This window comes from Neodiprion virginianus, chromosome 3 (genome assembly GCF_021901495.1).
Source record: "Neodiprion virginianus isolate iyNeoVirg1 chromosome 3, iyNeoVirg1.1, whole genome shotgun sequence".
Taxonomy (NCBI): Eukaryota; Metazoa; Arthropoda; class Insecta; order Hymenoptera; family Diprionidae; genus Neodiprion; species Neodiprion virginianus.
In genome coordinates, this window is record NC_060879.1 from 20516118 (window position 1) to 20538698 (window position 22581).

Sequence of the window (22581 nt, forward strand, 5' to 3'; positions counted from 1 at the left end):
CCCGTGTCGTACGTATCACTTCAAGGTTAACTCGCATCGTAGCAGAAACTAGCAGAAGACGCAACGCTGACAGCCAGCAGACGGCGTGCGTGCGATTTACAATAAGCTACATAAACACACGTTTGGAAAGAGACCTGCACGCGTGGATATTGATAACATTGCATTTCGGGTTCCTTGAATAATACCTAAGAAACTGATTTGAGAAATGTCGAAGAAACTATTACCACGGGCGAACAGAATTTCGAAGTTATTTCAACCTCTGAATATCGTACCGAAAGACAGTACACCCAGAGATGAAGTATCCTCCAAAAGTTATAAGGTACAATTCCCAAATTCATTGATGAATGCCAAATGTGTCGGCATGCTTTCTTCCTCTTGCTAATGTTTATTCTTATTTTTATCCAGCTTATGGTAGACATGGGGATAATTCGCCAGTCAAGCAACGGAATGTACAACTTGTTGCCTCTGGGTTTGCGAGCCTTGGGGAAGCTCAATACTCTCGTTGATGATGAAATGGCAAATATAGATGCTCAGAAAGTACTTCTGCCTCACCTTATACCGAGCACGCTGTGGAAGGCAACTGGTCGATTAGAAGTTGCTGAAAATGAGCTATTCATGCTATACGATCGACATCAAAGACAGTATATATTAAGTCCTGTACGCTAAATTTTTATCGATCACTTGATTTTTACTAGATATAAAAAGCAAACGTATTTGGATGTTGCTGTAAAATCCTGCAGGCCATAGCCCGGACTGTATTGATATACTAAAAAAACATGTAGGAAGTCAAAATGAAAGCTTCTAAATCAGATCGATTTGATAAAAATTGTTGTCAGTCTCATTTGGAGATTACAGTTCTGCTAAAGAAGTTTTCAGTATCAGAATCTGCTTTAATATATTTTTCCACATCCTTTTACAGCAAAGCTATTCAGTTCCTGTTAGCCAATTCAGTCCAGAATGAATATTGAATTTATTACAACTTATGTCGCATTTCCTCATTCCCAGACCCACGAGGAAGCCGTCACCAGCCTAATCGCCTCCGTTAGTCCATTGTCAAAGAAGATGTTACCAATTAAACTGTATCAGATCTCAAGCAAATGGCGAGACGAAATGAAGCCTAGATTGGGTGTCTTACGAGGACGAGAATTCATTATGAAGGACCTGTACACATTTGACGCTGACTTAGATAAAGCAAAGGAGACTTATGACCTGGTGTGCAAAGCTTATGACAATCTCTTCCAAAAAATAGGCGTCGAGTTTGTAAAAGGTTTCATTAAAAACTGCTGTTTTCTTCTAACCCAAAGGTTTTTCTTCAAAGGCAAGCAAATTGGAGTTCATTTTTCTGAATATGTTTTCAGCCGCTGCTGACACCGGCATCATTGGTGGTTCATTTTCTAATGAATATCACTATGTATCAAATATCGGAGAGACTGTTGTTGTTAGTTGTACTAGTTGCAACTACTTTGCCACTACTGAGATTCACAACAAATCTAGTTGCCCGCAGTGCCAACGAGAATTATGCCATAACACGAGTGTCGAGGTAGTTTTTGGGGGACGTGTATACGAGTAGAGGGCTGAAAAGGTCAGCGAATTTTGAAAATTCCTTGTTCTGTAACCGATTATTTCATTTGATTGGGGTTTGTGTTTATTTAGTAGATCGAGGTTCGTTTAGATATTTTTTTAAATTAAAATTAATTGCTGGGTAGCATTGTTATTGATAATAAAGTCAACCATTTTGTTGGGTGACATATTTCGAGGTGTCCCCAATATTTCAAAATAGCTCAACTAATTTACTTCTTTGGAGACAGTAGTCTTGGATAGTTGTTTCTTTTTGCCATGATTTATGGTCTTTTTTTTTCTTATACACAAAATAGTGACCGTTTGAAATTGAAAATCGATTTCTGGTTCGAAATTTACATTTTTAATCGAACCAGGTATTTTTTTAGTTATCGTAAGCATTGCAAAACATTTCACTGTCGAAATGATTGATGTTACTGTTAATATCAATGCTTTCTGTAAATTGATTCTTAAACAAGCAGATGTGGGCTGATCTTGAAACATCAAGATCTAGTGAAAACTCAACTTAATAATTTTTTGTTAAACAATTTAATAATTCGTTGTCGAGATAATTCCAAAAATTCACCCAATTTTTCAGCTCTCTACTCACATCTACCCCCGTAATAAGATGCAGATTCATTGTCATCACGTTCAACTATATTTTATGATTCGCTTGACATTCTGAAGTATGTCCGTTTTAATTTCAGGTAGGACACACCTTTCTCCTGGGAACCAAATATTCTGAACCTCTAAAGGCCACGTATACAGCCAATGGAAAACCAGTACCATTGGTAATGGGGTGTTTTGGATTGGGTCTAACTCGAATTCTTGGAGCAGCTCTTGAAATTTTATCAAGTGACGAAGAACTGAGATGGCCCCGCCCTTTGGTACCCTACAACGTTTGTGTGATGCCCCCAAAGGTGAATTTGATCACATATGGCCCACATCTCTACGCAAATTCTCATCTCTGAATCTTTATTTAGAATGGAAGTAAAGAAGCCTCAGCATCTCGTTATGCGGACGATATTTATCAAGTTATTGAGCAATCTGGTATAGATGTGATTCTCGATGACAGAACCCATTTCACAATTGGTAAACGCATGATCGATGCTAGGAGAACTGGGTATCCATATATCGTAGTGGTCGGAAAAAGATCCACTGAGCCCAGGCCAATGTTTGAAATACATGATCTTTACGAAGATAAACGGCTGGATTTAAGTTTCGAAGGAGTCATAGATTACTTGCGTACTACAAACGACGACCAAACCACTCGGTACGAGATGAACGAAGTGCGTTATAAATCAAATTAGTGCAATAATAGTAAGAAGTGTGATATAGGCTATGTAGGTAATAAAATTCCGTAATGTTTTCATGTACCATGCCGAACGAGGACATTGATTTTAATTAGGTACTTCTTAATCATCTGACTTGTTTTTTTTTATTTCAAATCAATTTTAACTCTGTGATAAGCGTTATTCAGTACACCTCTAAGATTCCAGATGTTCTTAAATGATTCCGGCTGAACATTGTACATCGAATCTACAGCCTTAGCCCAAATTTCAACATTCTTATCCCCTTCTTTGACCGGGATTTCAACTTGCCACAACGTCCAACTCCAGTGACGTCCAGGTTTGGATAAATCTTGGCCAAAAAACTCAGCTGTATGCCAGGTGTCACCGCCATCGATGGTCACATCGACTCTAACTATTTTTTGGCCGCCACCTGACCATGCATATCCTGTGAAACAATAGATATTAATCCAGTTCAGTTACGACTGATTGTCGTCTGCCTCACCTGCGACTTTGATTTTTCCATTTTGAACTACAACTTGATCTCCAGATTGTGGAGTACAAATTGCAGAAATTACTGGCAATTCCTGTATCGCGGGTGATTTCGAGAAATCAACAGTGTCCCAATCAGTGCTTGGTGAAAACCCCTTGTAGTCACCCTGCTGCCATTGTGATTGACTTTCGTGCTTTGAGATAATGATTCGACCTGTGAAAGCATGCATTGTGCTTACAAACTGATGCGCCAACACATGCCAATCGCTTGTTTAACTTTTTATTCGCTGCTTCTCACCTAGCCATTTTACATTCCTCGCTCCTACCACTCCAGGAACAACAACTCTTATAGGAAATCCATGATCTCTGGGCAGAGGCTTTCCGTTCATTTCGTAAGCCAATATAACGTCCCCTTTAGGGTCTATTGCTTTGCTTATTGGTATACTAGAACCATAAGGTGTGCTTGAAGGATCCAAGTCAAGTCCTTCAAACTGTGGATGAAAAGAAAACTGAAGCTACGCACTAAAAACTGTTCAAAAAATATTTCACATAATGGTATAGATTAATATTTGTACTTGTATGTGCTCATAGTCTTCCTCTTTGACGTTCAGTTCGTTTAAGATATCGCACAATTTAGCTCCTGACCACGTTGCATTCCCAACAGCTCCGACACTCCAACTCAGTCCTTTTACTGCCTTTACCTGTCGCGCAAGAGATAATAGTTTTTTAGACTCACGTACGAATATTTAATTGCCACTCAAGCCGATAGGTACCTTTGCCATCTCTGATCGTCTGTTACCAGCGCACATTATCGTGCTGCTCACAGTGTGCTTTGGATATTTCTTAATGTCATCTAGCCTTAGTACTTTCATGGTATCCTCTTCTATCGCTATTTCAAGTTCATAAGTTTGAGGATCTACATCAGGAACTGGAAGGTGATTTCTAACATAGAAAAGATCCCTGACAACACAATTCAAATTTATCCAATTATTGGCTGTTTGTAACAGTGAAATTCGGGTATGATTAATATGAAATGAAAGCAACTAACGAGGGTGTGTGAAAACTCTCAATTAACAACGGTGCAGGTGTTTCTGCATTGAATGGTTTCGGGTTATTTATTATTAAAATCTTGTGCCTCTGCGGGTCGTTCGCGTAAGGATCCTCCATCCCTTCAACGGCAGTTGACGCTTCTTCCTTGGAAATATTTCCAATTCGCATTGATTCCAACAGATCGTAGATATCGCGCTTGTTGTGATTTGAAAAGATCATCCAAAACGGCTCAATAGAGCCGCCAGCAGCCATAATTATCTTTCCAGCACCACCAGGGTGCTTCTCAATAAAATCTGTTATGTCATAGACGCCTTGCTTGTAGGTCACCCAAATGCCAACATTCTTATTGTCGTGTTTAGCCACCTCTGACAAGGTATATGACTTATACTTCGAGTCAAATTCTCCGGGGCTAGACCTTTGTCCAGAGTGTGACTCAATTTCATGTTCCCGAGCAAAAGCTCTCCGCTTGTTCGATGTATAGTAATAATAAAATCCGAGTATCGATACCACGCCAATGCATCCGATGTACTTCTTATGTTCATCTTTTGAAAAGTTTTCATGTGACGAATTGTAACGTCGTTTGTGCAATAGATACTTATTCTTCAGAATGCATAAGGAACCGCTTCCCACTGGTTTTACCAATAGTGCAGTTGATCTAAAGGAAGATGAAACAAAAATAGCAATAAGCAAAGACTGGTAAGTTGAATAAGGTTGGAGAGCATTGATAGGAGTTTATGGAATAGAGATTTCCCTGTTAGTCTATTTCTAAGACTTTCGGTGTACATTGCAAAATATTTGGTTTTTAACAGATATTGAGATTTTTGGATATACGGTTGTAAGTCTAATCAAAATCAAGCTCGAATCGTGATACTTACAAAACATTACTAATACTCAATTTAATTGGTGGATTGCCAAAATTGTCAGCAATATGATAAAACTATAGAACTATTAGAAGTCTGTTTAGCGATATTCTCGTAAAAAATAACATGATGTTCTACAACCATGGAAAATAGTGTAGATTGTGTTGAAAAATTGATTGCTTAGCAATTAGCAGATGATACGGGTTTTAACATTAAAGTATGATAGTCGAGAAATGTGACGTAACACAAATACAATGATAACCCCGGTTAAAAAACGTAATCACAAGTAACGAAATGCCGACAAAGAACAAAAACACTCATAGAAACGGTAATTTAGGTATAATTCTACTGTGATTTTGTTTAAAAATAAGTTCAACTATCCCACGGGATTTTTGCTAACAAAGAATGGCAAATAGATCAGCCGCGGAAATAATGAATTACCTGTTTTTAGCACGGCAAAGTATCCGTAAATGTAGCATGATTTCCTGTTGGCAATGAATTCAACAATCTCTTAATGATCTGTTTTTGAAATTCCCTTGAAGACAAGGTGTGCACGTTCGATTTTCAAAAGATAAATAAACGGACAGAGGGAGAGGGGAGAGAGAGAAATCGCGGTTTGCGGTAATCGCTGATGAGAATCGACAACTTTCTCATTTAACTTTTGGCGACAATAACGGAATAACGTGTTCCGGAGTTTAGCACTACGGATTACACGCTTGTATTTGCGTGCGTAATACGAACCAATAAACAAATTCTTACAAGTTCTCGATTTCGACATAGTTCGGCAGGGAGGTTATCGCGCCACCTGGCAATGCCCGGCATTTATCGTCCGTTTGTAGTGCATGCAATCGCTGTCAGTGTCAATGTCATTAGTTTTTCAAACGGGGAAGAAAAAGTCCAATGACAAGTTTAATGATAAAATGACGAATACAGCGCGGCTGATGACCAAGGTTATTTTTACCCAGTTGCAACTTGTTATTGTTGCATCGTATGACAAGAAGCTGTGAACAGATACGTGACCTCGAGCAGGTGCGCCGTAAGTAAAAAATGTAGGGTGTGTTCTTGCGCAGCCATGCCTAAGTAGCGATGCTAAGAATCAACCATATGAAGGCTATCTTGGCTTTTTAACCAATTACATTCGAAATCATTTAGAAAATGACTCCCATATGGTCGGCGCAGAACGGGACGAAAATGCGTCCGCCGATGGAACACACCTTATGTTCACTGCTTACGCGCAGTACCGCCTGTAAACAAGCATCTGCATCGCACAATTTCCGCTCTCCCCTCTCGATTACACGTTTAATTTGATCACAGGTCATTACAGGTATTTATTAGATTAGCTGATCGGAAACCGACTGATCCAACATCGTGGTAATTTCCCTTAGCTCGGCTTGCTGCCCGTTTCGTCACGATTTCTGACACTTCGAGGTTAGGCCTTGCCGACTATCAGTGAGTACTGCGTATTGGAGTTGAGGCGCTTTTTACCTTCAAATCTGGTAATGTGATAATATAAAATCTGTTTACAGGTACTTACATAGGCCGATAAATGGTGGCTCAAGGATAAAGCTCGAGACAAGATGACGATGGCGATGCGAAAGAGAAGCGGCTCTGGATCCAAGCGACAGTATAGGGAAAAAATATTACTTATATACGAGAGCTTCTTCAAGGGGGATGAACCCACACTTGCCAATCCTCATTTTTGGGATGAACTCTTTCTCCTCAAACCAAAGGTCTGTCGCCACTTGAACGTTTCTTAATCATTGTCATTTGTATAAAGGCTCACAAGACACGGTATCTTTTTTTCTCTAATGCCCTATTAACCTGGTTACTAGAAGGAGGAGTTACTTCTTTTTCAGATTCAGGATTTTTCGACTTTGTGCTAAATTTGAATGATGTCATGTCAAATATATTTTTGTGTTTTTTTACAATGCCGTTCACAGTATGACAATTCAAAAAATTATGGTTTAAATGATGAATGAATAAATCCGAACTGTGTCATAACTCACAACAGGATTTTTGTATTTTTGTAAAGTACTGTTCACAGAATAACGATTGCAAAAATTATGGTTGTAACGATGAATGGGGTTTAAAATGAAGTTTATTCCGTGTACAGTATTTTTCGGTACAATGTGCAGTTAATAGGTTTGGTCAAAACAATGTGGAACAATTAGGGTATTGCGAAAATAAATATTACCTGCAATAAAACGTGATCTGAAATAGAAAAAGTAAATTTGTTCTAACGAAGTGATGATTTCAGCAAAAAAAATTTCAAATTTGCTCCATTATGTATAATTTTTGCTCCAAAATAGTATTTATTGTAGTTATGGTCATGGTCAATTCTTCATTCGGATCGTAGTAAAATCATTTGAACAGAAGGGCTCCATTCCATAAAAATATGATCTATGTACAAAATTACGCCTGCTAAATCCCAGTATTTTTTTTCATCTTTCCTAAAGTGAAAAGCTTGCTCCCCGTCATATACAAAGCTTCTTTCATTCATTTAGCACTATAAAATAAAGAAAGGATAAATTTTCCATATTTCGCCAGCTATTAGCTACCAAAAATAAATTTTGATATCTTTAATAGGACAACCTTTTTGTCTTTCGATCCACGTCCGAATGGGAACCATGTCTTTTTTTCCTCTAGCCTTGTGGGACCGTCAGTTTCACTTAATTTTTTTGACAGCCACATTTTGCGCTTAGATTCTACCACTGTTGCTTCTTTTTCATTGTTTTGTGAATCGCACGGCTCTGTTCCCTTTGGCTTAGATTCGTCCGCCTTTATACTGCTAGGCATAAACTTGCATCTAAAATTGAACCAAGCTTCGCTGGTTTGGATCCTGTACTTTATGCATCGTAATTGAAAAACGCATACTCGCCCATAGTACTTTGTCATTTCCCAGGAAGGAATTGCCTATGAAACCAAAAGTCAAATTTGCCCATTATTTTATCGTAATTAAAAAAAATTCCATTTTGTCTTTGGGCAGGATAAACCCACTTCGCCCGCTTACCTGTACCACTTTCGAAAATAATTTTCCAATAACCATGTTATTGGTTGCATGAAAACTGTCATAACATCATGAAATAACAATTTCAGGGCGAATGAAATCTCGTCAAACCTTATTACATAAATGTCGAAAAAAATAAGTTTAAGCTCATTTTTCACTTGAAACAAGTTATTAGTAACACAATAGCAAATATTAAACACAAATTTTACAGCATTGATGGGTGGTTAGAATTTATTCTGTTCTGTCAAATGAGTTATGATATTGTAACAATTGAAGTATTAACTGAATGCATTGGCTACTGCTCAAAACTCCCATTAAAAAATAACTCACCTTATACAATTGCTTGACCAGTTCCTTTTTCACAGGTAGCACAAATTGAGGCTGAAATATTACGTTTAGCTGTAGACCAGCTTAGTACAGTGAGAGAAAATCTTAACGCTCTGGTATGCCACTGCGTCGATACTTTGGCACACGAACACCACATCAGGGTGGTGTATGCACTGCAAACATTGTCTGCTGTAATTCAAGCAATGTATAAAAAAGCTGACCAAGGTGACTGTGGATTTAATTTAATTGATAATTTGGTCGGTTTTAACTCCGCTGAACAGAGAATGACAACACTGATGCGGCACTGCAATAACTTCATCACTGGTGAGGCATTTTACTTAATTTAAGGGAGTATATACGAGTATACTACTAAAAAAGTGAGTGAATTTTGGGAATTCATATCTTGACAACTAGTTTTGCAATTTGACTGTGGCTTATTTGTTTCAAACGAATGTAGATCCAATTGAACTTTATTTACATATCTTTTTCATTAGAATCAATTGGTAGGAAGCATTTTTATTGACAGTAGCATCATCCATTTCGCTTGGTGACATGCTTTGCGGTGCTTGCGGTATCGATAAAACAGCTCAACTGCATTTCTTTAATTTCGGAGACAGTATTCTTGGATACGTTATGCTGTTTGCCACGATTCGAATTTTTTTTTTTCTTCGTCAAAATAGCAACTTTTTGATACTGAAATTAAATTTTTCTTCTAAAATTTAAGACATTTTTATTTAATAATCAAAAAAGTCCTGTGTTTTGGAAAATCGTGAGATTGTGACTGAGAGACAAACTATCCAAGAATACTGTCACCGAATTTGGTATAAGTCAGTCCAGCTGTGTTTCAGATAGCGTGAATACAACAAAAGATGTGACTGAGCGAAATGGTTTACGTTATTGTCAATAACAATGTTTTCTATTAATTGATTCAAATAAAAGAAAATATGCAAGTTAAAACTTGATGTACATAGTTTATAATAAAACAAACCCCATTAGAATTCAATAATTGGTTGTTGAGACATAAATATCCACTTTTTCAGTTGTCTGTTCTGTATACTCCCTTGCATCAGGGTACTTTTTCAATCATTCGTTAATCTTCAAGTATTAACAAAAATTTTCTTCATTTCAGGCGAATACCCAGATAGCTTGAAGGCCTTATGCCTTAAACTGTTACTGATAATAGTTACCGGCACGGATAATGTTAGCCAGAACACATTGCTTGAATACGTGATGTTGAACAGTGTATTTGAATCACTAGTGCAGGTTGATTCTATTTTTATTTATTTATAGATCTAGCTAAAGCTAATTTTGTAAAATTTCTGTAACCAATATCATTATTTCGCAGCTATTAAGAGATACGAAAACAAGGAGTCAGCATGGTCACGACGCAGTGCTACTCTTGACACTTCTAGTGAACTACAGGAAACACGAAAGTGCCAATCCCTATATAGTTAAACTTTCAATTCTAGATGACGAGGTAGCATTGAATGGCTATGGTCAAGTGATATCAACATCATTGACTGATTTTTGTCGACAATTCGACCAACAGAGAGCAGGTGAATCTCCACTAAACAAAACAAAATAGAACTTATCTGGACATCATCTAATAACTGAATAAATTTCCTCAGACATTCAAGCTTCTTGGTTGTCGTCATTGACGAATATGGTTGGCAGCATGTTTGTAGGTGAGGAAGAAGCAAAGACTCAACAAATTCGTGCTAATAACGCGCTACTCTTGGCACTTTATGAAGCGACACATTTGAACAGATATTTTGTTACTACATTGGCACATATACAGAGCGACACAAGTGCACCACCTTCACCAAATAATACTTTAGGTCCAAATGCAGTTGCACCCGGAGCGCAACCTCAAGATATAATGGCACAGCCAGTCAATCTCTTGGCAACGTTTTTTGAATACTGGTAAGAATGTTATTATCTTCAAATCTTTGATGATATGAAGACACTTCATTTAATTCATGAATTTGATTGCAGTTCCATCGTTACGCAAGGCGTTAAAACTCAGGGGAACAAAACTGATGCTATAACTGCAAACGTGAAGCTCTGCTTTCTCATTCTGAGTTGCATTGCTGAAGATCAATATGCCAACAGCTTGATACACGATGCTAACTTGGCCTTCAAAGCTCAACTACACAGATTACCCATGAGACATAGAAAACTCCAGGAAAAGGTGGCTCTAATTCAACCTTTAGCTGCCACACTACTAGGTAAAGACTTTTTTTTTACTAGCACTGAGGGTTCAATAATCACTTTAAATACTGATATCGATTTACAAAATTCTCAGACTTGTTGGTTGAATTTATAATGACACACATGATGAAGAATTTTCCAATCGAATTGTATCTTCAGTGTATCGGAGTATTGCAAAGATTGCTTTGCTATCAGAAAAGGTGCCGCGTAAGACTTGGTTATCAATGGAGAGAGCTATGGGCTGCGTTGATTCATCTGTTGAAATATCTCACCACCGCCGAAAGTCAATTAGCTAAGAAAATGAACATATTTCATCTGGCCATCCAGGTAAACTCCGTAGAGTGAACTACGTGCTGTGTAATCACGTCATTCCAGTTTGACAAAATAATTTTCTCATTTCAAGATCGTCAACATTTTGAATCTCTTCATTACATATGGAGATACCTTTCTATCATCGCCAAGCAGTTACGACGAATTATTTTACGAAATAATAAGAATGCGGGCCGTTTTCACGAATCTGAATGCTATGGGTAAATGATGAACTAGTGTTTAATTTTATAAACATCCTTGTAATGTTTCACAGGATTGATTAATGATCCACTTGTATTTTACACCCAGCCCTTAGATATTCGACGAGTGAGATTTGCGAGTTCAAAGAACATGCTCTGAAGTTGACAAACTGCTTAGTCAACGTGCGGGATATTATAAATCACTTTACTCCGAAGATTGATACTTGGTTAGCAAGTCAAAGTCTCTCAACACCAACCGAAGAACAGATTTTAGCTGTTGTTATTCAGAATTATGACAGTCTTACGTTAAAACTACAAGATAGTTTAGATCAGTATGAAAGATACTCTGAAAAACCGAAACATACTGCTTTCTTCACAAATATGGTAAGGCAGTTCCGTGCCGATGATCGTTTGTTGCAAACTGTAACATATACGTTGTGTCTGTTCTGATCCATTTTGAATTTATTACAGGTAAGAGGAGTTGTGATCGATACAAGAGGATCCATAGACTTAAGCACATTGGATACTCAGGCCATTCTACAAGAGTTTTCCAGCTTTTCGTAGCAATAAAGTATTGTAAGGATTAAGTCATTTTTAGTAAACCTTAATCATCTTTAACGTATTAATATACATATACATGTATATAAACTGCATCGAAAAATCTATAGATGAGTATAAAATGTACAAAAAAAAATTGATCGTGCCATAAATCGGGTTTTTTGTGTAGTGGGGGTTTCGAAATTTTGGTTTCTTTGATGTTTTTCAATTATTGTTATTGTATTTTATATAACGCAAGCATATTTTACGCGTGTTTCACGCTTGTGTCCGGTATGTAAAGGAACTGTTTTAGCGATGGTGGGAGTAAGTTACGATTGCGCACACGCAGAAGACAATTCATTATGCATCGTGTATCCAGGATACAAAATAGATCATTTCCACCCGCGAGTACGGAATTTGTAGCACAAGCCGAGACCAGGGTTTTAAAATCTGTACGAATGGGGAATCGTCTATCCGCCTGGGATACATCCAATATTTTTCGTAACACTTGTGAGGAAGAGGAGAATAATATAGGGAAAGATTCACAAATACTTCTTTACCATCTTAAGCGAGAAACATAAAGTAGAGGAGAAAAAGTTACTTTACGCCTGCCGTACAAGTACGAAAAGAGCACTTTTCAGAGCAGGTGTGAGAAAAAAGACCATTTTAAACCCTGGGAGTAAAACGTGATTTTTTCTGTACTCCGCGTATGCGCAGTCCCAACCAATCTGACATTACACGACCTCAACCTCAATTTCGTGCTTCGTGAAAATCCACGTAACATAGTCTTGTTACATGTGAAAAGAATAGTATACAACAAAGAGGCAATGATCTCCTTCGGCTCTCGTATTCGTTATATTCTTATTGGGCTCGCCTGCGTGCTGATCAACGACTCAGATTACAAACTTACGCTCGGCCTGAAAACACCGAGTTTGCCACTTTGTTACGCATTATAGTATACTCTTGAGTGAAGTATGTACTGGAAATAATTTCAATGTTCCGAAGTCTTGCAAAGCGGGACAGATATTATTGCATAATTGGTAGATAACATTAAGTAAAACTTGGCATCTCCTAGTTCTGAATTCACATCAAAGAAGTCATACTCATTAATAAAAACAAAAATAATTTTTAAGACCTTCGCTTTCATTCCATAAATTTGTCTATCATGCTTAGTTTCAATAACGAAAGTTATGTATTTACAAATTTGATACATCCTCACTTTTATAATAACCATAATCAACCGTTTATTTTGAGTTTCTACTTATCAATATGTCGGTTATAATTTCCTCATTAAACAGAGCAATTATTTGTTTTACTGTTAAAGTAAAGGTGTAATATATACAGCCATTTTCTGAATGAATTTAATTTAAACTAGCTATAAGGTAATAATTAATTAAAGATCTAGGGGAAATTCAATGCCCTACTGATGGAGTATGAAATGCGTAGGAAAAAAAAACTGAAAATAAAAATGACATATTTTTTAAAAGTGGACATGACTTAATCTTGAATTTTCAGAAAATTCTTAATGCTCTAGAGCAGGTGAGTTACTTTGAAACAAATTGATAGCTAACGTATGTTGAAAATTGTATTGAAACAAAAAAAATGTTTTGCATATTACAATGATTTTCACAGATTTTCTCTAAATTAGTTTTTCACTCTGGTGTGCTTCTCTTTTCTAAGTATTGCAGTGCCAACTTTGGATTTGTTCTCTCTGCCAATTTGTGTGCTGATGTAATCTCCGACGTCAATAACTTTTTTCAAATCGACACCAGACTCAAGACCTTGCCCATTGAGAAAGTACAGTAAATCTTCCGTCGCAACATTCCCAGAAGCTCCAGCGGCATACGGACAGCCTCCGAGACCAGCAACAGATGAATCAAAGATCCTGATGCCAAAATCCAGGCTTGAATAAATGTTTGTTAGTGCCTGTCCGAAAGTATCGTGACAATGAAGTGCAAACTCCGAGAAGGTTCCAGATGGAGATAAAGTTTTTAACTCGTTAAGAACTGCTCTTATCTTTTTGGGCGTTCCAACGCCAATGGTATCACCCAATGATACCTCATAGCATCCAAGTTCAAGCATGGATGCAGCCAAGCTTGCTACAACCGAGGGCTTAACGTCGCCTTCATATGGACATCCGACGATGCAAGATATGTAAGCTCTGACTCTGATATTGCGCTGTGCAGCCTGTTCTGTGATTAGAGAAAACCTTTCAATGCTCTTTGCAATCGAACAGTTTATATTCTTTCTGCTGAATGCTTCCGAGGCTGCACCAAAGATGGCAACTTCCTGCACACCGACATCCAAAGCCTGGTGCAATCCCTGGAGGTTTGGAACTAGGACAGGGTAGCTAATGCCGGGCTTGATGTTAATACCCTCAAAGACTTCCTTGTTGTCTCCCATCTGTGGAAGCCATTGGGGAGAAACAAAACTCGTTGCTTCTATAGTCTTCAGACCAGTTTCAGAGAGTTTATTTATAAAACTGATTTTCGTCGAAGTTGGTACAATAACTGACTCATTTTGCAATCCATCGCGTGGCCCCACTTCAACTATTCTAACATAGTTACTGAAGTGTCTCACTATCTTCCTCCAACTGAGATTCAACATTTTGGTTCTTGTAGTCCTGCACCAAAGTAAAATGAGAATAATTCAGTGGTACACATCAGTTAAGACAATGCTGCGCAGTATTTCTTGACCAACTGATAATTACCCACATTGCAGTATTTTGAATTTAATCCGTTTTAAAGATGCAAAATCCATTATCTTTCTCATATTGTATTGTTTGTGAAGGAAATAATTTCCTGATGCAAAAACATACGGTGAAATGGAGAAAAAAAACTTTCATCGACATACCTACACAAATTCGACGACTCGTGCAAATTATAATGCTAATCGAACGAGTTAAGACGCGATTTTACGCATACTAGAGATTACATGATTATTTACTTTACGTAAATTCATCGAAAAATGATAATATTGAGTCATTAAATTTTTCTCATTATTATTTTGTTTTCAATTTAAACCACTGCTTTTTAGTAATTATGTAGCGAAAATTCGATTCTCTTAATACTTACAGCAACACCTTGAGGGTTTACTGCAATAAAATATATTTACCAGGTACGTACAACCGCTTTACTGCTATTTTTATAGACACATGTACCTAGTGTTTGATAACTGACGAGACTTTTGAATAGCCACAAAGCATTCGAAAAATTGGCTAGCTTGTATGACTGTGATAAGAGAATGAAAGGTCGTCAGCGCGAACTTGGCCGACGATAATGCCTCTTTATCTATTAAATAAACATGAATACAAATCTGGCTTAACTCAAACTGAATGCGTCAAATGTATTCACGAAATTACTTGTCTTTCTCTGTTGACAAGTATGTAGCTGAAATTCATCGTGCATAAACATCACGTCACCATCGCCTAATCCTGTGTACCAAGCAGATATACCTAGCCTAACCTAACATAACCAGTGAGCTACACGCCCTAAGCCAATCCACCAACCCTAACCTAACATAACTTATTCCCATAGAGTACCGTGCTTATTTCCTGAATTGCGATCCGATTTTGTCATGCAAAAAGTCACGTGTTCGTGTAATCAAAATGATCAAAATCGTGATCAGCTTTAAACATTTTGAATGGAATTATAATCTTAATAACGCGATCTAACCTAACCTAACCCAACACAACTTCCCCGTATCCTCCGGATGTCTGAATCGAAAAACCCAAGAATTCAAGTATAATTTCGACGATCTATTTGTGGCATTCACATGCCGTTGTGGACTAACACAGGGAGTATGCAGGCATAAAAGTAACGTTAACTGAAGATATATTGATGCGACAGTACACAGAGTTCCTTACAACTGGACAGAATAACCGCTATATATCGTAATTTAATATATCGACGCACATTGCTTGTTTCGTACGATTATAACCTTTGCTATGATCTCGACAAAAAAACAGACAAAATCGTTCGTAATCTTGTCATACCGATTTTTTAGGTTATGTGGGATTGGGAATCAATCGACGTCGAAGATGAGTCTGAGGAAAGAATGGTATTCAAACGGTATGAGGAATTGATTAATGACAAACAGGATACGGAAGGTTTTGAGACTGTCAGTTCTGTTATGCAGGTATGAATTTTATTCATTGCTGACATTGGAATGATTTTTCAAACTTCTAATACGCTTGTTTCCATATTCAGGATGAGGTTGAAACTACCGTACTTAAGATTTATCAAGTCATGCAACACCTCCAAGACCTTGAGGGTAAACTTCCACTACTCGCAAGAGACAATCATGTATTCTACCTCAAAACTTCCTTGACGCATCTTTCGCAGTCATATGAGGTAATGAGTTGTTTATATATATAAAATTTTCATAGCGAAGAACAGAAAAGAGTACTTTTTATTACAAAATAAAAAGATCCTTAAACTATATTACATAAAAAGAATATTTTAAGTTACTTTCTAATGATTTGTTAATAATTATTATGCATATTCAATATTTATTACTACGATAGCTGGAATATGCCTACCAAGACATTGTATTTTGGGAAACGAATCTCAAGTGAAATACGTGACACAGAATGCTAGAATTCAAAGTTCTGTCTATTTTCACTTCAGCAAAGTTTTGTCTCATATCTTGATTTGTTCCATTCATAACTTATCAATAATTCGATTGCAGAAAGACAAGAAGTTTTAAAGACACAAACACAAGAAGCAATTCACAACACATTCAATTCCAATTTTCCCATTCGCTAAATGCGAGAATACAAAAATACTTCGAAAATACAAAATAAAGTATAATCCATAAGCAAGATAACCACAATTTATTTTGTGACAGTGTCTAGACAGTAGCAGACCTTGGCTCTGTTACTGGATACTTCATGCTCTGCAAATACTAGGAGAAAGATTAGAAGATGAGGACTATTCTCACATAGCGGGATTCTTAGCAAAATGCCAATCACCAGAAGGTGGGTTTGGTGGAGGTCCAGGGCAACACCCCCATCTGGCACCAACCTATGCAGCTGTGAATGCTCTCTGCACCATTGGGACACCAGAAGCTTATCAAACAATAGACAGGTAAACACTGAGTAAAATTCAATTACTTTATAATAACGCCACAACAGTACTTCAAAGAATATTGAATTAATTCAATTCGATAAATTACCTTTGCAGGCAGGGGCTCTGTCGGTTCTTGTCTTCTTTGAGAGATGACGAGGGGGCGTTCAGTATGCACGTTGGGGGAGAAGTTGACATACGAGGGGCGTATTGTGCTGTTTCTGTGGCCAGATTAACAAACGTGTACCATCCGGAAATGTTCAAGAATACTGGAGAGTGGATAGCAAGTTGCCAGACGTGGGAAGGTGGTTTTGGTGGCTGCCCAGGCATGGAAGCTCATGGAGGATACGCTTTCTGTGCTCTAGCTGCATTACTGTTACTCGAAAAGTCCAAACTGTGTGATATATCGTCATTACTGGTACGATTGAAAATCATGAAATTTCGTATATTTATTTCACTTCTAAATGTAGAGCACTGATAATGACCAAGGAAATGAAATTAATTAAATCTAAAACTTTATGTCTGGAAAATGATGATAAATGTATTTGAAAACCAAAGAGTACGTTTATTATCATAGACAGTGATGAAAACTTCTGTCATAAAACTGAATCCTATGCCGAAGCACTGTTTAAACATATAAAAATAAACTACCAAACTGTCATTGCAGAGATGGACTGTGAATAGGCAGATGCGACTTGAAGGAGGTTTTCAAGGCAGAACTAATAAGCTCGTTGATGGATGTTACTCCTTCTGGCAAGGTGGCGCCTTTCCCTTAATACACGCACTTTTATGCGAGCAAGGACATAAATCGAAGTTGTGGCTCTACGACCAAGAAGCACTACAAAAGTACCTGCTAGCCTGCTGTCAACATCCATCAGGAGGGCTATTAGACAAACCTGACAAGTAAGGAGAAAACTACGGCGTATATACTTAGCAATTGTATCACTATAACATGATTCATTTTTTTTTTAGGCCAAGAGACGTTTACCATACGTGCTACACGCTGAGTGGATTATCTGTCGCCCAAAATTCGCCCATCCCTGTGGTCATTGGCAACCGTCGGACGAATGCTGTTGACACTGTGCATCCAGTCTACAACTTGGTCCAAACTTGTGCATCTGCAGCTCTTAATTACTTTAATACGTTAAAGATTCCCGAATTGGGCACCGTGTGCCGTTGAATATTAACGGACAAAGGACTATCGACTTGAATATTTCCTACTTGGTCTTCATTTCAGTATTTTGACAATTTACAGGGTAAACTCGTTGGTAGAATCACTTGAATAATTCAATGAGCAGACACGTCCTTTAACGTTTTTGGTTGTCTCACTACCCTGTGTATACGCCTCTAAACTATCGATAACTTATCTAGGCCTGTTTTACTTTAACCTGAGGTTATTTTATGCGGAATTATCGATAAGGATGCAGAAAAACTAACTGTGATGACGATTCAGGTCAATCAGTGCATCTGTGCATTGACAGAAGAATCCTAAGGACAGTCAACCTATTGGGCTGTGTCTAGACAAAGGGTAGTGAAAGGTCCGACGGGATTGCAGTTCTTTTTTGCAGGGCATCTTTAATTATATTCGGTTAACGGTCTACGTAATCATGAAAGGAATTGACGTTTGCTTCAAAACTTGATCGATTAAATAGTTTATCAGCTCGAGTCATGTGTCTTGAATTGTAATTAATAATGTGTAGCTGATGAGAGATTAACAATCGTGGGAGCAGGCTACCGCTTACAATAAACACGTTAAAATATAAAGCTACTTAACAACTGTGATCATGTTATTTTCGAACGTCTTATCACAGTTACTGTATGGGAGAAGGCCAGACTAATCATTATAAGGCTGGATTTTCACGGACGTCAAATTGACACGGCAGCGCTCGATGTCGGCGGCAAAAAGGCGCTCATAAAAATGAGCACCGAAGCAACGGCAAAATGCCGCGAGTCTAACCTACATGGTTGAGTCAGTGATTCTCAGTTGCGTTTTCTAAGAATTGAAAACACTGATTGTTAATTGGAAGTGCGGACTATTTTAGAGGATTAGGATGTAGACAAACGAACAAAATGAAGAAGTGAGAAGGGAATCGAATAAAACGCTGGCAGTTTTCCGAGGTAAGAAAATAATTAATTCATTTTGATTATTCCAGAATCGTGCACTCGTGCATAATTGAGCTGCCTTTTCATACACTTATTACCGCACAGTCCATACTGAAAATACTGCGGTGTGTCCAAGGCCATTCTTAATGGAAACAATAAACAATAATGAAAAAAATATGAATACTTTATTCATTTCAATGAATTACATGAATTACGATTGTAAAATAATGAAAATAAATTAGATTATTTTCTTATATCTCGAACAGCTATTTATAGAGCTTATACAAGCGCTATAGAATACGCTGTAAGCAACATATCAAGAATTACAGGCCAAAAATAAATGATTTCCTTTGTAATTCCTCTATTGTTGGTTCTACGCTCTTTTTGTTGTCTGTTTCGGATTGTTGATGGTCCAATTAGTGGTAAAAGAGTCCTGCAAAACGATTCTGAGATGAAATGTTCCCAAGCTCTGAAAATCCCAAGAAAGCATGGCTGATCCCGGTGGATTTTTTCATTCGAAAGTTCAACGATTTTGAAAAATAGCTAAATTAATTCTTTGATGCACTATATCGAAGTAATTTTTCGAGAGGAATCGATTGGGCGCAGTCCGAATACGCCATCAGCTTCTTGATTTTCTCCATTTTTTTAATTTCAAATCTCAATTCAAAATCTTAGATTTTTAAATTCTTCCACGACCCATTTCATGAGCAGCGCTACTGCTGCGTAAAATTACCAGACTGATGCTGGTGAAAACTAGTAAGTTACTAAACCACTGCTGCTTTTTACTGCTCATGAAATAGCACCCTAAGTGTTCTCTAAAGGACAGGAGATAATAATTCTCCCGCCCTCTCTGTCTTTCTATTCATGGAGAGGGGGCCACGGGAGGGGAAAACAGCTTGGTCGCCGCGTGCAGCTACCCCCACTCCACGGGAAGAGCGGCAGCGGCAGGGGGGGGGGGATTAATATTTTCCGATCTTCAGAGAACTGATTTTATTCTCTTCTGAGCGCCGTGCGGCGTCAGTCGTTTCCGAGCAATTGGAGCGAAATCGCATGTTCTCGTGTTCTCGGTGACGGTTTAACGTTCAGACCGCGTTCTTCAGATTGTGTCAAGACGTTCGATCAGTGCATTTCTCACCCTACTCATCTGTAAATACTACACGAGGAGCCGCGTGTAGCCTGAAGAAAAACCGAGTTACTGAAATAAAAACATCCTGCGAACGTTGAAGGTGAATTTCGTGTCCCGAGTTTTCATTGTTTTATGCAACTTCAGACTTCACTGATGTGTATTTTTGTCTCTGTGCGTCGAGTGTCAATATAATTATTTTTTTGGCTCATTTTCAGCGAATACGCAGTTACATTGTTAGCAAGTTTATTCATTCAGTTCAAACAGACAGCTACAGTACAAAAAGTGAGTGTATAATCGAGTTTTATTGCGGTGTGGATTTGTGGATAACAGATTAGTGAAGATCTGAATTACGTGAAAAGTGCGTCGCTTTACCAATACACCTGAGATGCTACAAAAACTTCTACGTGTGAAAGTGTGGTGCAGCCCAGAGTCAGGGTAACGATACTTATTTTAATTATTGATTGATAATTCACGGAGGTACATATAAAACCAAACTTTTGTTCTAGCATAATATGCGATGCATAAATATGAAACTAGACAGCAATTAATCTGAAAACTGAAAAGCCGATTTGCTAAATTAATTCAAGTGTCTTGTTTCGTTTTTTTTACAGATTTAAGCAGAGACTTCCGAGTAAATTTTCCATTTCTCGGCAACGTTGGTGAGTTTGCATGTGTTAGGTTATGGGTATTTCCCTGGAATTCCTCTGTCACGTGGCGTGGCGGTAACAATTATTACACAAATCTTCGATTTCTTAGCTGCATGGATAGGCTCATTCACGATCGCAACGTGCTTCACTTTCAGTCGAATAATTTTTTTTTTGCAATTCAATTTATTGTAGCTTACTTAAAGTTACAAATTTTACACGTTGCTAAAAGTGGAATGAGCATCGCGACAGGTAACCATCGCTTACTCGGCACTCGCAAGATCGAATTGTGTTTCGTAACTGATGTAATAATCTACGTTTGAATTTACTGATAAAGCCGTTTAAGTGGTGAGTTTACCTGAGGTTTTGAAATTATTCAATTATTCACATTATTGTTAAATTGATAAAATTCCAAAGTCTGGCATAACGTAACGTAATCAACTTGCATCTTATATATCATTTTCAATCTTTTAACATCCAATAAGTATTGATCATCTGCAGGCTTCGCTCGCTTAGAAAAATGCTAATTCGCATACAGGATGTACTAATCAATTTTACAAAAGGTTAATGTACCGATAGTCTGTCAATATTTAATAAAATAATACATACAATATTAGGGTTGGCGGGACACAACCGCGATCCTGTATACAGAGTACGCAGACTATCATACGAAAACATTTTGACCCCAACAGGTAATCAATGAAAATGTAAGTCAGTGACCACGGCGCGAATGATGAAGAATGTTGTGTGTTGGAAAAAATGGAGCATCGTTTAGATCGAATATAGGTAACCGGGTAGGTAGGTGGACGTTTTGGGATCCGTCGCGAGATTTATGCATGTGTGTGTGTGAATCTCTCTTTTCCGTTGGGTAGTTCCGTTGGGAAACAGGCAAGGGTAGGAAGGTCGCGATGTGCCGTGATGTTACTAACTTTTCTAATCCACAGCGTCAAACGATCAGAGACATTTTTTTTCCCAACAGACTCCGTAGTCGAGTCTCATGACCATTTGTAAGCATTTGAATATTAACGAGATTGAATTTTCCATTTCTTGTGACTGCAACCATTTTTCAATCGTTATGCAATTCAATTATTTAGTCATTACCGATCGTTCTTCCATCCAATTGATCTCTGTGATCGTCTGAATGGGCAAAACGCATCTCTGGACCATCTAACGCGTTCCGTGGTACGCTAAATGGGGAGATATGCTTAGCTCGAAGACTTCGCGTCGAAGAGGACCGCCGACCGTCACGCCACACAATAATGCATGCCCTCCAACCTCCCCTCCGATTTCGATTCGATTTATGATCTGAGAACAACAATCCACATAGCAATGTATCTAATTCAAAAAGATGCAGATGTGGATTGGATTTCTACAGAATTTTTGGGACAAGTCCCAGATAATACAAATTTCTGGAGAGTTTAATCTGTCGCGCCTTATTGCGCGTAGATTAATTATGAGAATTGGACGCAGCCTTTTGCGCGTAAATTAATAACGGGAATCGGGCACGTTTTTTTACATGTCGATTTTTCAAACAGTATATAACAAGTTCCAGATAATACAAATTTTTTGACAGTTTGATCTGTTGCGCCTTATTGCGCGTAGATTCATCACGAGAATTGGACGCAGCCTTTTGCGCGTAAATTAATAACGGGAATCGGGCACGTTTTTTTACATGTCGATTTTTCAAACAGTATATAACAAGTCCCAGATAATACAAATTTTTTGACAGTTTAATCCGTCGCGCCTTATTGCGCGTAGCTTAATTACGAGAATTGGACGCAGCCTTTTGCACGTAAATTAATA

The 22581-nt window shown here is 37.9% G+C and overlaps 5 protein-coding genes and 1 long non-coding RNA gene across 14 annotated transcripts; 3 read left to right on the top strand and 3 right to left on the bottom strand.

Moving 5' to 3' along the window:
• Window positions 1–62: 62 nt before the first annotated feature.
• On the top strand, window positions 63–2933 carry LOC124301660 (probable proline--tRNA ligase, mitochondrial). The gene is made up of 6 exons (XM_046757008.1): window positions 63–319; window positions 406–657; window positions 1006–1267; window positions 1359–1540; window positions 2265–2477; window positions 2541–2933. Exons 1-6 carry the CDS (start codon window positions 206–208, stop codon window positions 2865–2867), a joined length of 1350 nt encoding a protein of 449 aa, XP_046612964.1. The 5' UTR covers window positions 63–205; the 3' UTR covers window positions 2868–2933.
• A 43-nt stretch (window positions 2934–2976) lies between these two features.
• Window positions 2977–6147, bottom strand: LOC124301659 (sulfite oxidase, mitochondrial). Its single transcript, XM_046757007.1, has 8 exons — window positions 6008–6147; window positions 5690–5733; window positions 4387–5043; window positions 4112–4298; window positions 3914–4039; window positions 3637–3829; window positions 3352–3552; window positions 2977–3294 (listed from the first exon to the last, which is right to left on the bottom strand). The coding sequence occupies exons 1-8, from the start codon at window positions 6068–6070 to the stop codon at window positions 2996–2998; spliced, it is 1770 nt and encodes a 589-aa protein (XP_046612963.1). The 5' UTR covers window positions 6071–6147; the 3' UTR covers window positions 2977–2995.
• Window positions 6148–6436: 289 nt separating this feature from the next.
• Window positions 6437–13472, top strand: LOC124301658 (armadillo-like helical domain-containing protein 3). The gene is made up of 12 exons (XM_046757006.1): window positions 6437–6572; window positions 6634–6698; window positions 6780–6978; window positions 8621–8906; window positions 9712–9845; window positions 9928–10138; window positions 10211–10505; window positions 10578–10810; window positions 10888–11120; window positions 11197–11323; window positions 11412–11686; window positions 11774–13472. The coding sequence occupies exons 3-12, from the start codon at window positions 6826–6828 to the stop codon at window positions 11864–11866; spliced, it is 2040 nt and encodes a 679-aa protein (XP_046612962.1). The 5' UTR covers window positions 6437–6572; window positions 6634–6698; window positions 6780–6825; the 3' UTR covers window positions 11867–13472.
• LOC124301662 (hydroxymethylglutaryl-CoA lyase, mitochondrial) lies at window positions 12546–15256 on the bottom strand. Of its 5 annotated transcripts, none has more exons than XM_046757016.1 (3): window positions 14914–15256; window positions 14554–14640; window positions 12546–14462 (listed from the first exon to the last, which is right to left on the bottom strand). In XM_046757016.1, coding segments are annotated over exons 2-3 (981 nt in total). In that variant the 5' UTR covers window positions 14556–14640; window positions 14914–15256; the 3' UTR covers window positions 12546–13483. The 5 variants fall into 5 exon arrangements, with proteins under 5 accessions (XP_046612972.1, XP_046612971.1, XP_046612974.1 ...); XM_046757015.1 differs by having other exon boundaries at window positions 14550–14640; XM_046757018.1 differs by lacking the exon at window positions 14554–14640 and having other exon boundaries at window positions 14954–15256.
• On the top strand, window positions 14852–18681 carry LOC124301661 (protein farnesyltransferase subunit beta). Of its 5 annotated transcripts, none has more exons than XM_046757014.1 (7): window positions 14852–14956; window positions 15845–15976; window positions 16048–16191; window positions 16688–16926; window positions 17023–17323; window positions 17573–17808; window positions 17878–18681. In XM_046757014.1, the coding sequence occupies exons 2-7, from the start codon at window positions 15848–15850 to the stop codon at window positions 18083–18085; spliced, it is 1257 nt and encodes a 418-aa protein (XP_046612970.1). In that variant the 5' UTR covers window positions 14852–14956; window positions 15845–15847; the 3' UTR covers window positions 18086–18681. The 5 variants fall into 5 exon arrangements, with proteins under 5 accessions (XP_046612970.1, XP_046612966.1, XP_046612967.1 ...); XM_046757010.1 differs by lacking the exon at window positions 14852–14956 and adding an exon at window positions 15340–15765; XM_046757011.1 differs by lacking the exon at window positions 14852–14956 and adding an exon at window positions 15341–15654.
• LOC124301664 (uncharacterized) lies at window positions 16463–17646 on the bottom strand. Its single transcript, XR_006907530.1, has 3 exons — window positions 17557–17646; window positions 17015–17379; window positions 16463–16907 (listed from the first exon to the last, which is right to left on the bottom strand). It is a non-coding gene; the product is annotated as an uncharacterized LOC124301664 (long non-coding RNA).
• Window positions 18682–22581: the final 3900 nt, after the last annotated feature.